This window comes from Bos indicus x Bos taurus, chromosome 11 (genome assembly GCF_003369695.1).
Source record: "Bos indicus x Bos taurus breed Angus x Brahman F1 hybrid chromosome 11, Bos_hybrid_MaternalHap_v2.0, whole genome shotgun sequence".
Taxonomy (NCBI): Eukaryota; Metazoa; Chordata; class Mammalia; order Artiodactyla; family Bovidae; genus Bos; species Bos indicus x Bos taurus.
In genome coordinates, this window is record NC_040086.1 from 2,705,865 (window position 1) to 2,722,837 (window position 16,973).

General features: G+C 55.2%; 2 protein-coding genes across 4 annotated transcripts in view; both read left to right on the forward strand.

Annotated features, from left to right (window-relative positions):
• The window catches only part of CNNM4 (cyclin and CBS domain divalent metal cation transport mediator 4), a 38,233-nt gene extending 28,266 nt beyond the window's left edge, over nt 1-9,967 (forward strand). Inside the window, exons 3-8 of one of the 2 annotated variants that reach the window (XM_027554607.1) lie at nt 195-329; nt 1,309-1,478; nt 1,705-1,798; nt 3,315-3,377; nt 6,712-6,893; nt 7,413-9,967. In XM_027554607.1, coding sequence (XP_027410408.1) covers nt 195-329; nt 1,309-1,478; nt 1,705-1,798; nt 3,315-3,377; nt 6,712-6,893; nt 7,413-7,610 — 842 coding nt within the window. In that variant the 3' untranslated portion in view covers nt 7,611-9,967. The remainder of the gene's footprint in view (nt 1-194; nt 330-1,308; nt 1,479-1,704; nt 1,799-3,314; nt 3,378-6,711; nt 6,894-7,412) is intronic. The other variant, XM_027554608.1, reaches the window with a different exon arrangement.
• A 3,094-nt stretch (nt 9,968-13,061) lies between these two features.
• CNNM3 (cyclin and CBS domain divalent metal cation transport mediator 3) overlaps nt 13,062-16,973 on the forward strand; it is a 33,496-nt gene continuing 29,584 nt past the window's right edge. Inside the window, exon 1 of one of the 2 annotated variants that reach the window (XM_027554610.1) lies at nt 13,062-14,457. In XM_027554610.1, coding sequence (XP_027410411.1) covers nt 13,095-14,457 — 1,363 coding nt within the window. In that variant the 5' untranslated portion in view covers nt 13,062-13,094. The remainder of the gene's footprint in view (nt 14,458-16,973) is intronic. The other variant, XM_027554609.1, reaches the window with a different exon arrangement.

Consider the following 16,973-nt stretch of genomic DNA (forward strand, 5'->3'; position numbering starts at 1 on the left):
GCTGTCCTGGGGTGGGAAGGCCAAGTGTGAGGCAGGGCCATGCTTCCTCCTGGCCTTCGTGTCTCGGTCCAGATGCTGCTGCTGCTGCTTCTGGTGGAAAGAGGCCCCGCTCAGCTGGGAGCCGGCGGGTGGGCTCTAGTCTGTTCCCGAGTCCTTGCTGGACGCTGGCCTCAGTTTCAGATTCTCTCTTGCAGCTGACAACCGAAGCCGGAAACGGGTCTCTGAGAAGAACAAGCGCGACTTCTCAGCCTTCAAAGATGCTGACAATGAACTCAAGGTGAAAATTTCACCTCAGCTACTTCTGGCTGCTCATCGCTTCCTGTCCACAGGTAAGAGCAAGAGGGGGGCCCTTCGGGTAGGGGCAGAACATAGCCATGGAGGGAGAATCCTGGCTTCTCCTCCCCAGAGGGCTGCGGCAGATGAAGGGCCCGGGCAAGCTTGCCTGCCTCTGGAAGGGGGCGGGGTGTTGTCCCTGCATCCGCCCCCACCCCTGACAATCCCTGCAGTTTATTTTCCCTGTTAATGAGTTGCTGCTGCAAACTTCCAGGAAGCGTCCGGGTTTGTTTTGGAAGTTTTGTGCTGGGAGGATGGGAGGTGGGCACCAGGTTCCCCATTGAGGAGGGAGAAGGCCCTTCCACATGCCGCCTCCCGGTGGGGGTACCTGCAGCCCTGCCCGCTCATCCTCTCCAAGCCCCTGGATCCTGCTCTGTTCTCATCTCTCCACCTCCCCTCCGCCTGCATCTGCCGGTCCCACGGGACCTGACCTCCCAGTCAGTCATTTTTCTCTCTTCTCACCCCTGATTCATAGCTCCCTTGGAGACCTCGGTGATTAAACGGGAGCATGCCTGCCTGCCCTGTCCTCTCCCCTCACTCTTGACTTCCTTCCCGCCCTCACTTGCTGAAGCTGTGATCCTGTGATTTCTCTGCCAGGATACGGATGCTGTGGACTCTGACAACAGCACTAGTCACGTGTCCCAGGCACTTCCCACACGGCAGGCGCGTGGCTCAGCGTCTTACGTCTGTTATCCCATTTCAGCAAGCAGTGACCCCATGACGTTTTAGATCCCCATTTTACAGATGAAGAACCTCAGACTCAGGTGAAGGAACGCGTCCGAGGTCGTGTTCTATTAGTGCGGGAGCCATGGTTACAGCAGGCAGACAGCTTCATGTCTACTGAGGCCGGAGCCGAGGCTGCACCCCTGCCCGCCCCAGGGAGGCCGGGCCAGGCAACGAGGAGCTGTCCAGTGCAGGTGTGACCGAGCCCCAGGTGCCGCCTGGCCTGTGAAACTCTCCTCTCTCCTCCCTCAGAGGTCCCCCAGTTCAGCCCCTCTCTGGTATCAGAGAAGATCCTGCTGCGGCTGCTCAAGTACCCAGACGTCATCCAGGAGCTCAAGTTTGACGAGCACAACAAGTACTACATCCGTCATTACCTGTACACTCGAAACAAGCCGGCCGACTACTTCATCCTCATCTTGCAGGTGGGCCTGCCCCCCCGTGCCCGTGCTGCCCCCTCGCCTGCCCTCTGCCCACCCCCCACTGCCCATCCTCCTCCCGAGGCCCCCCTTGGCCTCCTCGCGGTCTCCCGGTCTCAGCGCCTCCGCAGGGTCTGCGCCCACCCACGCCTCGCTCCTCCCTTGCGCCTCAGGCTTTTCTCCCTGGTGGTGTTCTCCTCTCAGTCTGTGACCCTGACCCTTGCTCTTTCAGGGGAAGGTGGAGGTAGAGGCCGGGAAGGAGAACATGAAGTTTGAGACGGGTGCCTTCTCCTACTATGGGACCATGGCCCTGTCCTCGGCCCCTGGTGAGTTGTTGGGCCACCCCCAGCACGCCTGGAGGAGTCGGGATATGGGCGGGCTGCTCCCCCGGAACCTGGGGCCGTCTACAGGCTCATAGCCCAGGTGCCTTCAGGGAGGGGAGGCCAGTGAGGGCCCGGGCTTTGAGGAGGTAGGCTGGAGAAATGATTTGTCCATGGGGACAGGGGTCTGAGGGTGGAGGGAGGAGATGGGAAGGGGATTCTGAGCAGAGCCTGGAGGGGAGTTGAGAGTGCGTTCTGAGATGGTGAGACCAGCCTGGAGGAGACAAGGGAGCTGGTGGGTGTGTGTCAGGGAGGCCCAGGAAGTCGATGGTGTTCGCTCATGATACGAAGCAGGAGGTCGTTAGTGGCCTGTGAGCAGGGGGACCTACACCAGCAGAATGGGCGAGCTGGGCAGGCAGGCCACCGTGGCCATGACGGTGGAGAGCAGTTGAGAGAGAGGCAGGTGGAAGGAGGCTGTGTGGCCTCACTAGTGAAGACTGGGCCAGGGGAGTCGGATGGGGTGAGGAATCCGAGGCGCCTGTGGTCGGGGGCCAGGCCAGGGCCTGTTGGCCATGCAGTAAAGGGGCTGAGCCACCGCCTCTTGGTTAAGAGTCAGTTCTAATGGAGTAAAGGAGCTCGGGGACAGAGAAAGGACTGGGCAGCCTCTGAGAAGGCCTCTCTTGCCACCCCAGTGCCCTTTGCTTCCCCAGTGTTAGGTGGCTCAGGCTCCTGTTACCAGAGGGGCCTTGTGGCTGGAGTGGGCGCCCTGCAGACAAGGCCCACGTGTCACCCAACTTGGCATCTCGCTAGTGGTGTGATGCCTCCAAGCCTTGAGAGCAGCCGCGGGTTCTGCAGGCTGGAGAGGGGAAGTCTGCTTTGGTGCTGAGCGGTGCGTGGTAGTGGGAGGGGCGCTTCCACGCTATGCCTGCTGCTCTCCTTTGACAAAGACAACCCCCGTGTGGGCGGCCGGGCACACATGCGTTCTGACACAGTTCGGCTCATCTACCGGCATGAGCAGGCACCTGTAGGGAGGGGGATGGGAAACAAGGCTCCAGAGCCGGGTTTGGGAACAGGTGCCCCTGCCCAGGTGCCCCAGGCCTGGGGAGAACGTCTCTGCCCCTCCCAGGAGGACCTCTTACCATCTAGCTTGGGGAAGACTTCTAAAGCAGGGCACACCATCACAGGACGTTCCTCTAAGCGCTCTTTCTCTGCAGCGATGCCTCAGAGCCGGGTTGGGGGCCTGGGCCCTGTCTTGACCTGGAGGCCCCTGCTTTCCACTTGCAGTGGCCGGAAGGGAGGGGAGATGACTTCTGGGGGCTCTGTGTTCACTGTGAGAACTCTGGGCTCACTCCGCCAGCCTCCACCTTTCTCTGATCAGGGCTCATTAGTGGGCTCTGAGCACCCTCCCCATCAGAGCCAGTGCCCCCTCTCTGCTCAAGGCAGCCTGGCTCCAGCAGGTCTGCTTCTCCTGTGGCTCTGTGTCCACCCCACCCATCACTGACCTTCTCCTCTTTTGCTCCAGTACCTTCCACCCTGGTTGGGTGTCCGCCTGGCAAGCGGAACTCCCTGCTCTCCTGGCTCTCAGGTAACAAGGCATGGCTAGAAAATTTGCACTGCCTCCTGTCGCCTGAGCCTGCATCCTGCTGCTGCATTAACCTCTCCCAGCAGGCAGTGGGGCCACCTCTGCCCCTCCTCCCAGCACCCCACCTGTTCACATGTGTGGGCCAGCCTGACAAGCGTTGGTTCTGCTTGACCTGGGGTTCTGTGTTACTGTGTCCCTTGGCCCAGGTCCTGGAAGCATTTCCCCGAAGGCCCTTCAGTCTTTGAGAAGACTCGTGCACACCTACATACACCCGCAGGTGACAGGCTGGGAGTGAAAGGCTGTTCCTGGCCAGGCCAGGTGAGCCCTGCTGCTCAGGGCCACACAGACTTCAGCAGGATGACTTGTCACCTCTCAGTATTCTTGCCTGGAGAGTCCCAAGGACCGAGGAGCCTGGTGGGCTACAGTCCATAGGGTTGCAAAGAGTCAGACAAGACTGAAGCGACTGAGCACACACACATGCAACTTTCTCTAAAAAAAACTTCCCACCTTTCCTCACAAGCTTTGCTTTTTTATTCTGTGACTGAAATGGTGTCCACCAGCCATGGGGAGACAGCCTCTGGGAGTTAGAAGTGCGGCCACTCAAACTGCCCTAGTTGAGTGGCGTCTCCGCCAAGACTGGCTGAATGGTTCTGGTAGCTGACTGACCGTCTCTGAGTATTGATTTCCTCCTGTGAAACGGGAACAAGACATATGCCCACTTCTTAAGAATTGTTGGCCACAGTAGGCAAGAGAATTGATATAAAATGTTTAGCTAAAGCTCAATTACTACTTGTACTTTCTCTATTATAGTCAAACCAGGAAGTATTCGGGAAAAGGCCAAAGGCCTGTGCTGTTTCTGGCCTTCCACAGGTCACACTCCTGAGCGCTGAACCAGGGTCGGCGGGAACCGTGTTGGCCCCAGCATCATTCAGTTCATGGGATCCCCGTATCCCACGTACACTGGGGCAGCAGAGGTCCTGATGGCAGACCCGTGGCCTGGGCTGCTGAGCCCGGGGGTGAGGAGCATGGCGAGTGTCTCTGAGCTCCAGTTTCAGTGCATAGCTTAAAGCAGCTCCCGGGACCCTGGCCGTCCTAGAAACCTATCGCTTCAGGCTCCTGTTTCCCATTGATGTTCATACAGTTGGGCTACTTTCCTTCCTAAATATACGAAAGCACACTTAAAAAAAACAAACGAATTATCTTAAAAAAGTAGAAGGATGACTTAGCAGTCACTGGTCCCATTCAGACGCAGCCAACTTTTGGCTGTGACGAGTGGCCTTTGAGCAGGAGGCTGCCTGATGAGAACAGAGTGGACTGTGTTGGCCTTCACTGGCCAGCCCCTCAGCCTCCCTCTCCTCTCCTGCACTTGCTCCTGTCTCATAGATGGCGGGGTTGACACACACATGGCTTGAATCCTAATGTCTTTACCTAATATGGGAACCGAGACACTTTTCCATAAGCTTTCTAGTTAGAGCTATGCAGGGTCTCACTAAGCAGAGATGCCTTCGTTTGTTACTTCCCCTTATGCATGTTCATGGGGGTCTGTATTCTAAATAATGGCATGATATGACCTCTTTATGGAAAAACTTCTTCTGTATTTAAGATATGTCCTTAGAATATTTTTTAAAGAAATGGAATTACCAAGTCAAAATTACTGTGGTTTTCTTTTTTGTTACATTTTTGGGTTTGTTTTAATAGTAACATAGCTTATTTAGAAAATTAGAAAAGTAGGAAAAATCCTAAGAAAATTAAGTATCATAATTTCATTATTCAGAAACAAACCTTCATATTTTTTAAATTTCTAGGACCTCTGTTTTAACATACCATGTGACTAATGTATGTTGGTTTAAATTCACTTCCTGTCTCTGGAGTGCTAATAAGCATTAATTAAAAGCATTCTGTCATCCCAATAATTAATGTTAAACAGTAAGAAATATTGAACTTCCAGGTGTTACTTAGGTTTGAATGAGTGATAGATGCACGTGGTTCTCTAGTGTTTATATACCAGGGGTCCCCAACCCCCGGGATCTAATGCCTGATAATCTGAGGTGGAGCCGATGTAGTAATAATAGAAATAAAGTGCACAAGAAATGTCATGTGCTCGAATTGCCCCAAAACCATCCCCCCTCACCCCGGTCCACGGAAAAATTGTTTTGCATGGAACTGGCCCCTGGTGCCAAAAAGGCTGGGGACTGCTGCTGTATGCTACCCGTCATAGAATAACCAGACTGTGTGTTCCTAGTTTTATGAATGCATTCAGATGTGGAGTATTACTGAATTCAGTCTCATTTGGTTCAGTCAGTCACCCAGACTCAGTGGTTGCTTTTTTCACTGGGCTGTTTGTTAGAATAGTTAACTGAGTCATTAGTAAGGTAGTAGTTAACTCAGCAGATCAGCTTAGTGCACTACCTGTTTGTTTAAAACAAGCCAGCATGCCTTCACAATTAACTTCTGGATTTCATTGTTCTCTGAATGTTCCCCCAAAATATGAGCTAATGAGGTACAATAATGTGTGTGCCCTTCCTTTTGCAAAATAAGGAGCTGGTTCCTTCCTCATTGGAAGTTGAGTCATTGCCCTTTCCTGGTTACTATCAGCTGAGTGAAGCCTGTTCTGCCCCTAGTGATGGGAAGAGGCACTGCTATAGCTACCCCAGGGCTCTGCCTCCTGGGACGGAGACTGGGACCAGTGTCCAGACACCCCAGCGTGGGAAGCTGGAGCTCTGGGGCCTCCAGGTTCCTGTGAGAAGAGTCTGCTGCCTCCATCCCCCTGCCAGACTGGCTGGGCTCAGCAGACACAGGCAGGACTGTTCCACACACAAGTCTCATGGAACACACTTTTGAGCTCTTACAAGCATTTTGAGATATGAACAGGATGTCACGTTGGGGGTGTCTGTATGTATGGTGAAAGAGTGCAAACTGTAGGTTCTTCATCTTCATATAGTTTAAAAGTGTGCAGTTTACATCCCTTGACAGAAGTGGTCATTGAGATGTTATCTGCCACACTCGGGCCATCTTTGTGCTGCCCCTGCCTCGTTAGCTGTCCGGGAAATGAGAGCTTCTGTAGACATAGACTTTCTGCGTCTCAGGTTTTTGTTTTCTGTTTTGTTCTCTGTTCGGGTAGACTTCTGGATACTTACTGCACAACACTTCTAAACAAACTAACTCGTTTGCTCTGATGAAGTCAGACCTTGCAGTAAGGGCTTTGTTTGCACCCAAGAACTCCTTCCCGTTTCCAATGAGGGCTCCACTGCCCTGGCGTCTGAGGGACGCAGTTGGACAGGAGGCTGTGCGGGGCGCCAGGCTGGCCGCTGGCCTCACAGTCTCTGTCCCGCCACAGACCGCTCCCCATCGCACCCCACGGCCCTCAGCCGCTCGGCCTCCCTCAGCTACCCAGACCGCTCAGAGACGGCGAGCACCGTGCCCTTGGCAGGCAGCAGCAACCAGTTTGGCAGCTCGATCCTGGGCCAGTACATCTCTGACTTCAGCGTGCGGGCACTCATGGACCTCCAGTACATTAAGGTGAGCACTCCCCATAGCCCTCTGCCTGGGGCAGCCCCTCTTCTGCCTCCAGGCCACCGACAGCTTCTTTGATCCACCACACCCAGCATGGATAGCTTCCCAGGTGTGGCTAGTGGTAAAGAACCCCCTGCCAGTGCCCGAAACACAAGAGACCTGGGTTCCATCCCTGGGTTGGGAAGATCCCCTGGAGGAGGGCGTGGCAACCCACTCCAGTATTCTTGCCTGGAGAATCCCATGGACAGAGGAGCCTGGCCGGCTACAGTCCATGGGGTCGCAAACAGTCGGACACGACTGAAGCGACTTAGCACACAGCACACACACCCAGCATGGCGGGCCCGGACCTGGGATGTGTGTCCTTCCTACTCTAGTTTCTCACTCTGTGGTCGGGAGGGGGCTTCTGATACCCTCTGCCCTGGGTCATGCCCTCTTTCCTGGACTCAGCTTCCATCCCGGCCACGTTTCCCTGGCCCCCCAACCCTGCTCTCAGTGACCACCCCACCCCTGCCCACCCCCCTGCAGATCACCCGGCAACAGTACCAGAACGGGCTACTGGCCTCACGCATGGAGAACTGCCCCCAGTTCCCCCTGGACGGGTGTGCCATCTGCACCGAGAACTCAGCTGACAAGGCCGAGGCGCCGCCGGTGGACGAGACCACGAACCTGCTGAATGAGCGCAACTCCTTGCTGCACAGAACGTCTCACGAGAGCGCCATCTGACAGGAGGGCCCGGGGTCCCCCGCCAGCCCCGCGGGGGCCTCCCCAGTGGGCCCACAAGAAGACAGGGAGCCTGTTAGGCAGGAAGGGGTACAGTTACCCTGTCTGACTGAGCAGCCAGAGGGTCCCCTGCCTGAGGGGGATCTGGTCTCTGACAGGGACCTCTGAACAGCTTGGAGGTGGCAACTGCACAGCCCTGGACTGCAGGGCAGTATACCGACGACCAGGAGCGCTTCTAAATTCAGCTCATTGCACCTCTTTTTAAATATCATAGGGGGAAGGGAAGACAGGGTTAAGGAACTTTATTTAAAAGCAATTTTTTTTCCCACAAAAACTTTAAAAGGGGTAGGGTTTCTCACCCCGGGAAGCAATAGCCATAATGTGCTCCCAGTTGTGACCTCCTGGCTGCATCCCTGACTCAGGGAGCCACTTCTCCCTGCTCCTCTTCCACGCCCTCCAGAGATGGCACCGCCGTGGCCTCCTGGAGGAAGATTTCTTCTTGGGAGAGAAGACAGTTCTTCCCAGGAAGCAAAGAACCAAATAGCGCTGAGAACAACTGCCTGGACGCATGCTGAGGCTCACCTGTCGTCACCGAGGCCAAGGGATTTTTCTGGGAACCGTGGTCAGGGAGGTGATACTCCAACTGTGGAGAGGAGCACGCCTCCTCCTCTTAATCGCTGGACCCAGGAACCTCCTAGAACTCTGCTGATGGGGTCTCCTGGTGAGTTGGGCTGGGCCGAGGACTCTCAGCCCTGTCCCTGCGATCTGCCTCACATCCACCCCTTTGGACAGCTCACCCCTTGTCGTGGGGCTGACTCCAAGTGTTAGGGCAGGGTCTCACACCTTTAAGACTGCTAATCAGACTGCTCCCCAGGCCCTGCCCTCAGTTTCACCAAAGGTTTTCCCCAGGTGGGGAGAGTGTCTGTGTTAGAGGGGCTTACCTGTGATGCTCTTTTCGGGGCCAGGAGGGAACTTGGTCATGAGCATCTACATTGTTAGCAATCAGTTTATCCCCCTCCCACCCCATAGCCAAAGTCAAGTCTCGTTACTGACCTACAAAGCCCTTCTTTTCAGACTCCCTGCTTCTAATTCCAAACCCCAGTGTCTCTTGGGGATTGAGGTCAGGAGGATGTGTAGGAAGCCAACCCAAGTGGGTTCTTCATGGCCTTTCCTCTGTGGCTGAGGCTCACCTGACCTTGTTCACGCACTTACAGAACCCGGGAAAGGAGGTTTCCACCTAGAAGGCACCCAGCCAGCAGCCCCGTCCTACACACGTGTGAGATCCTAGTGTGAGCTGTCATCCCAGTCTTTGCTGAAGCCTGTGGTACTGCACCCTGAGTGCCCCAGCCCCATCTGCAGTCCTGCACCATCTCCCTGAGCAGTAGGCTTCCCACTGACGGGGAGGCTGTGGGACCAAAGTCCACTTTGACCCTTTGGTTGGGTGGAACACTTGCTGGGGGGCCTGGAACAGACAAGGGAGCCTCGACAGGTCTTCCCACATATTATTTATTCACTTCTTTCCTCAACCCGTGAGACCTGGAACCCCAAGTGCGCTGTTGGCAATGACCAGAAAATGCCTCGCACCAAGTATACTGGTCAGCTTAACAGACCTTCCCAGTGACAGAAGTGATTCCTACAAGTCTGGAGAGAAGGTGGTGACACCTATGGGTTCTCAGCCATAAGGAAGACACCAGACCTTCGTGCCCTGTTCAGGGAAACCCCTTAGTTTTCTCCAGGAGCAGCTTGCTCTTCGCGTCCACATGGGGGCTTGCAGTGCGGTTTTCCTGGGGCCTGAGTGCTGCCTGAGCCCACCCACTGCCCGAACCTAGTGTTTGTGTGTGAAGTCCATGGAGCAGGTACACACACTTCCACGGCTACCTCTGTGCACACACAGATGCTCTCAAGAGACGGTCCTTCCTCCCCACCTCTCCCTGTCCCCATTTATAATCACTTTCAGCAGAGGGTCATGGTTATTTCCAAATATTACTGGTCCGATGACTTCCTCTTCCCAGTGCAATTTCTCATTTCCTATTCCAGCCTCTGGTTCCTGGGCTGAGCTGTACCCTGGACCTGGCCCAGCCTTGCGTGTCTTCCCATGGAAGGGGGACCTCCGCAAACAGCAGGCCTCCATGTGGGTAGGCGAGTCACAGCCACCGTAGCAAATAACTCGTATTTATTTTGCATAAGATTTTAATTTGTATATTTTTGTGATTTATTTTGGCATTGTTATGAGTTTTGACTCTCGGGGAGTTTTGTTGTTATGACTCTTGTGTCTTTTGTCACAAAACAATGATAATATTTGCTAAACGATATATGGAATTTATTTTTGATTGGTAATAAAAAAATGAAATATGGATAAATCTTGGTGAGCCTGCAGTTGGCCTGTCTGAGCTCCGGACTTGTCGCAGAGCTCGAAGTGGCTGTGCTTGGCTATGACAGGGCAAGAGTTAAGCATCCTGGGATTGTTTAGCACTAAAATTAATGAAACGGACATGTAACATACAAAACATAATCAAGGCTGTTGTCACAGGAGCTAGAGAGTGCCAGCTGCTGCTAGACCGGTACGGCAAGTGTGCTCAACTGCCACCGTTACGAATCCAGTAAAGTGGAAACCAGAGGACCAAGGACAGCTGGAATGGACAAACTGCCCCTCCTCTCTCCTCTAGGGGCTAAAGGAGAAAGGTGCTTCACTAAACTATGACCGCATCGTCTAAGAACAGCAGTTGCCTCTCGGTCCAGACTTGGAGGCTGGTTGTGGTCTCCAAGTTGGAGTGCCCACCCCCGGAGAGCCCACCTAGAAGGGACCTCCCTGCATCCACTCCGGAGGCTTCAATCGGGAAGACGCCCACAGTGCCCCCCAGGTGCCTAGCCGGTGGGTAACCGAGTGCACCCAGGCCAGGGGCTCAAGGAACCCTGCTTTAGAGGGGAACTGGGGGGAACGTTAGGCATTGGGTAGGCAGAAAGGAAAGAGAACATTTCAGATAAAAGGAATAACAAAGGCAGAGTCCTGTGTATAGGTGGGCAAGAATAAATTTCTTTCATCCATCTGCCCCACACACATTTCAGCCTCTGCTACATGCCACATGCCACCAACCCTTCAGGCTATCTTCTCCACCTGGAACATTCTCCCAGATCTGTGTGAGGCTCACCCCTTGCTTCATCTAAGCCTCTGTTCAAATGCTACCTCCTTGAAGAAGCCTTCCCCCATCAGACCACTCAAAAGAGTTTGGCCCCCATCCCTCTGTCCGTCTCCTCATCTTGCCTTGTTTTTTTCTCTGTAGAACTTAACTGTCAGGTATTAAAATAAGGATTTGTGTATTTTTTGTTGTCCTCACACTAGAGCTTAAGCTCCAACAGGTCAGGGTATTTGTTATTTCAACTGGCAGTCCCAGTGCACTGCAGGCACCGGATGCAGGAAATACTTGTTGAATGAATGAATGAATGGGCCTTACCAGAAGGTAAGCACCGGATTTTATTGGAGGGGAGCATGCTACTCCTATAACCTTGACTGAACCTAGTAGAGATGGTCGAGGAAAACTGGCTGGAGGAAGTGACGAATATAGACTTGAGAGAGGAGGAGGAGTCAGGGGTCACACACGATAGTTTTGGGTTTAAAACTCAAGAATGAATATTTCGATAAAACATGGAAATGTCTTGAGCTGAATGGCCAGAAAGGAAAATCACCCATGGGGGATCTGAAAGTCTGGTGACAAGTGTCTCCACCGATGCTGTGATAATGGACCAAAGAATGGTGCAGAGCCAAGGAAGACAGAAGCTGGTAAAGTGGTGTGGGACCTGTGCTGTTCATAGAAAGTCATTCATGGGCAACTTTGTTTGCCCTGTGCTGGATCCTTTGGGTCTCATGGTTTAAATCATCATTTGTGTTTTCCAAGTGTGATCTGATTGTTCTATCCAAAGGTTTCCCTGCCAAAATAAGTTACAAGGTTGTTTTCCAAGGGAGTCTGAGACCAGAGGAAAAGTAACTTGTCAGAGGTCAGAGCCCTGTGTAGATGTACTGGGCGTTTTTCCCACCTTGCCTCTGGAACTGTTCTTTGCTGGTTAACTTTTCAGGCATGTGGCTCATTTCAAGCTGTTGTCCATTCTATCTGTGTCAGCATTTTTATCTGGACTTAGAGACAGAAGTGTGAACCAAAGGGACTGAATCTATTATTATTTTTTCAAAAGAGGCATGCCAATCCGGTGGAAAGGGTCAAAGGTCATAATTGCTTCTGCTGGCAGCTTATTCTGGAATTTTTCAGACAATACTTATGTTGGTCACTCACCACAGGTTTACTCATTTTTGTACATTACCTTCCACACAAGTATATTTCACTTAATTGTGACCACAGTGCCTAAGCTTTTTAATAGTATTTTCATGACAACATGTGTTTCTATACAGTCCTTGCAAAGACCATTTTAAATGACACGCATATGGATGGTCTTATCAGTCTACTTATGTTAGGAAAGTTGAAAATACATAAAAATGTAGAAAATACAAAAAAAATCATTTTGTCGGGACATTTATAGAGAAGTCTTGTTAGCTTGTCTATTTCCTTCCAACCAGGTAAAGTTCACATATAACAGGTTGAGGAACATTCCATAATGTCAAGCACCATACAGTCTTCTAAAACAACAATCCGGGGAGGATCCTCTTGAATAGTTCCTGTTGGTCGTTAGGAATTATTTTCCCAAGGATGCTCTGCTAGAAGTGAAGTGACCAGATACAGTAATTCCTGACAGAGATGCCAACTCCTAGTGTGGCTGGGATGGCGACAGGGTATTAGGCTGATCGCTTTGGAACCCATCATCCGTGCCCGAGTAGTGTTCACTTTTCTCTGGTAAAGTGTATTAATAACGAAGTAGCTGCGAGGATCCAATGAGGCAGTGATTTCGTGTGTTTAGGTACTTCGTTCTCTCTGGCAGGGGTGCAAGTTCATCTAAGGAGGGACTGAGTGTGTGTCACGTCCCAGACCCATAGCAGAGTCGCGCGCGATCAAGGAATACTTTCAATAAGCTTTAGCTTCCGACGCCCGGTCGTCGGTTCTTTTAGCCCTCTTCGAGATTTGGGTCGTTGGTGTCTGGGAAAACGGACCATCTCCCTTCGTTAAATTCTCTATCTGCAATTTCAGGAGCGCCACTCCTCTCGGCGGCCCAATTCCCGAGCCAGGGACTTCCCAGAGTACGGGCCTGGCCTCCCGGCGCTGGGGACGGCCGAAGGGAACTAGATCCCCGCGGAGAGCGGGCCAGCTCGCCGCCCAGCGTCCTCCGGGTTCTGCGGCCCAGGCCCACAGGGCCGAGAGCCCCACGCCCCCGGCCCGCCCCGGGATCGCGCCGCCGCTTGTTTACTCCCCGGCGCAGCCTAGTCCGACCCTGGGGCCCGCCTCCGCCCGCCGCCTATTGGCTGAAAAGACTCCAGGGCTGGCGACGATTGGCCCGGCGGAGGCGGAGAGGTAGGCTGCGCGGGAGGCCGAGAGGGGGCAGCAGGCGATGGCGGCGGCGGCGGCGGCGGCGGCGGGTCGGCTAGGCTGGTTGCTCGCCGCACTCTGCCTGGGCAATGCCGCCGGGGAGGCGGCGCCGGACCCGCGAGTGCTGGGCGTCTGTCTAGAGGAGGACGGAGCGGCGGGCGCGGGGTGGGCGCACGAAGGGGAGGTGCGGGCCGCGCCGGAGGCCACCTTCCGCTTGCGCCTCTTCGGCTCGGGCTTCTCCAACAGCTCCTGGTCCTGGGTGGCTCCTGAGGGGGCGGGTTGCCCCGAGGGGGGGCCGGCCGCAGCGCCCGACGAAGCGGCGGCCCCCACGGGCGAGTGGCGTGCGTTGCTGCGCCTGCGCGCCGAGGCCGCGCGCCCGCACTCTGTGCGGCTGGCGGTGCGCGGGGAGCCGGGGGGTTCGGCGGCCGAAGAGGCGGCAGCCCTCACGGGCGAGTGGCGCGCACTGCTGCGCCTGCGCGCCGAGGCCGCGCGCCCGCACTCGGCGCTGCTGGCCGTGCGTGTGGAGCCGGGCGGCTCGGCAGCCGAGGAGGAGGCGCCGCCCTGGGCTCTGGGCCTGGGGGCGGCGGGGCTGTTGGCGCTGGCGGCTCTGGCGCGGGGCCTGCAGCTGAGCGCACTGGCGCTGGCGCCCGCCGAGGTGCAGGTGCTGCGCGAGAGCGGCTCGGAGGCGGAGCGTGCGGCGGCGCGGCGCCTGGAGCCCGCACGGCGCTGGGCGGGCTGCGCCCTGGGCGCGCTGCTGCTGCTGGCCAGCCTGGCGCAGGCGGCGCTGGCGGTTCTGCTGTACCGCGCGGCCGGCCAGCGCGCCGTGCCGGCCGTGCTAGGCAGCGCGGGGCTCGTGTTCCTGGTGGGCGAGGTGGTGCCGGCCGCCGTGAGCGGGCGCTGGACGTTGGCACTGGCCCCGCGCGCGCTGATCCTCAGCCGCTTGGCGGTGCTGCTCACCCTGCCCGTGGCGCTGCCGGTGGGCCAGCTGCTGGAGCTGGCGGCGCGGCCAGGGAGGCTGCGCGAGCGCGTGCTGGAGCTGGCGCGCGGCGGCGGCGACCCCTACAGCGATCTCAGCAAGGGTGTGCTGCCCTGCCGTACGGTGGAGGACGTGCTCACGCCCCTCGAGGACTGCTTCATGCTGGATGCCAGCACCGTGCTGGACTTCGGCGTTCTGGCCAGCATCATGCAGAGCGGCCACACGCGCATCCCTGTTTACGAGGACGAGCGCTCCAACATCGTGGACATGCTCTACCTCAAGGACTTGGCTTTCGTGGACCCCGAAGACTGCACGCCGCTCAGCACCATCACCCGCTTCTACAATCACCCACTCCACTTCGTCTTCAACGACACCAAGCTGGACGCCGTCCTGGAGGAGTTCAAGCGAGGTAACTGTTGGGGAATCGCGGAGGGGACTCGAATGTCAGCTCTCTCCCCCCAGAGAAAGAGTGGGGTTTAGGGAAGCCTTGGGGAAAGGTCCCAACCCGGTGGACGACAGGGAGGCCTCTGCGCGGCCTTTTAATGAAGATGATGGTTTTTTAGCTCCGAATGATCTTGCCTTTGGTTCCGAAAATGACAGTACTATAGACAACAAAAATCTTTTCCGGGCAGGCCCCCAGTTTGGGGAGATATGTGTACTTGACTAACTCTCCAGCTTTTTACCGGGTCATTTTTGTGGGCTTGGGCTTTGTGGCAGGTCCAGACTCGGATACAAACTGAAAGAACATAGAGTATACAGTCTAGATACCTGGACGCTGCTGTTTGCACATGTGTAATACCAAATTAGCTGAACCTGTGATGTTTCCAGCGTGTCGTTGTTAAGGTCAGTGATGGGCTATTGCCTTCCTGGTTACAGAAAAGGGTATGATTGATCATTACTTCCTGTAGTGTGAAAGAAACTTCCACTTTAACCAGAAGCAACTTGATGGAGGCCAGTCAGTCTCCCCTTCCTTTAAAAAAAACAATAAAAACCCAAGTAAGGGCTCAAGTTCTCTTAACTCCACATTTTTGTCCTCTCCTTTCACCCGCGTTCAGGTGAAAACTGAGACCCTCCCATTGTGAAGGTTCGGGTTCCCCTGCAGTATCCCTCTCTGTGATTGGGCTTGAGGTCCTCCCCAGAGCTTGGTCATGCTTCTCACACCTGAACTTCTGTGGGGACACTTGTGGACTCTGAATGAGCTTGACCATAAAGACTGCATAATTGAGGCCGAGAAGTGAGCAAGGCCCCCTCATAATGACTTCCTGACATCTGTGAAGTCTCCAGGTCCCAGGATCCCATAGGAGGTTCCCTGTGAGCCCCTGGACTGTCAGGGCAGGGAGGCAAAGCTCTGCCATAGTGACCATTAGTACTGCTGTGTGCCAGCCGCTTGGAGAAGGCAATGGCAAGGCACTCCAGTACTCTTGCCTAGGAAATCCCACGGATGGAGGAGCCTGGTGGGCTACAGTCCATGAGTTGGACGTGACTGAGCGGCTTCACTTTCACTTTTCACTTTCACGCAATGGAGAAGGAAATGGCAACCTACTCCAGTGTTCTTGCCTGGAGAATCCCAGGGACCGCAAAGCCTGGTGGGCTGCTGTCTATGGGGCCGCACAGAGTCAGACATGACTGAAGCAACTTAGCGGCAGCAGCAGCATGCCAGCCACTAGTGGGCACACTTTAATCCTTTCAAAAGGCTGGGGTTTTAAAGAATTAGGCAGTTACTGTTACTACTGTTTCTCGGGATTGGGTGGGAGACTTTGATGGGCAGCTCTGGCTGCTGCACTGGAGAATCTCTGGATACTTCTACTTGTTTCCTCAGAATGTAGCCTTGCAGCCCTGCTCTGGGGAGAGGAGCCCGGGATCCCGGCAGGCAGAGCCTCCCAGGAGCAAATGCTCCATCTCTGAGTAATACGGTATTTTCTGAGGCAGTGGTGGTTCTCGTGGCTGTGTGGCCAGCTGGCCTGGCCCTGGAGTCAGCAGGGGAGGGTACCATCTTGCCCCTGCCATCTTTCAGCTTGAGGCCAGGCTTGACCACCAGGGTGGTGGCTGCAGGCAGAGCATAGCACCCTGTTTAAGTGGTTTCCACAGATCACTGACTGGTGTGGAGACCAGAGTAGGGGGGTCCCCGTGGTTGGGGGGCCCAGTGAGGTGATGGTAGCCTGAACAAGGGTGCTCAGTGAGCATAGAAAGGAACACCCAAGAAGGCCTTGGAAGGTGGGCTTAGGATTTTGTGGTTTGCTGAGGGGTTGTGGGAGAAGGCAATGGCAACCCACTCCAGTACTCGTGCCTGGAAAATCCCATGGACCAAGGAGCCTGGTAGGCTGCAGTCCATGGGTCCTAGGAGTCAGACACGACTGAGCGACTTCACTTTCACTTTTCACTTTCATGCATTGGAGAAGGAAATGGCAACCCACTCCAGTGTTCTTGCCTGGAGAATCCCAGGGACAGGGGAGCCTGGTGGGCGGCCGTCTCTGGGGTTGCACAGAGTTGGACACGACTGAAGCAACTTAGCAGCAGCAGCAGAGGAGGGGCTGTGAGGCGGGAGGAGGAGCTGAGGATGAATGTAGCTTTGGCTTGGTGGTGGCCTTGCCTTTCCCTGAGACGGAGCACACGCAGGGAAGAGAGGGCTTGGGGGTTGGGGCCGGGGCGGGCAGATGAGTTTGTTGTGAACACTGGAATTTGTGTGCAGTGGCCTGAGACGTGGGTTGCTAGGAGCAGCCCATGTGCAGTGAAGCACAAGTGAAAGTCTCAAGCAGGAGGGAAGGATCTGGATGTCGGTAGGGAGGTGGTCCTGGGGAGTGATCCTAGAAAGCCGAAAGAGAGGCACTAGCAGGGCAGGGGTGGATGGGCAGTGAGGACGGGTGCTGAGGACAGCCAGGGCCCTGGAATGTCCTGGAAGCTGAGGGAAGGAGAGTGATCAGGAGA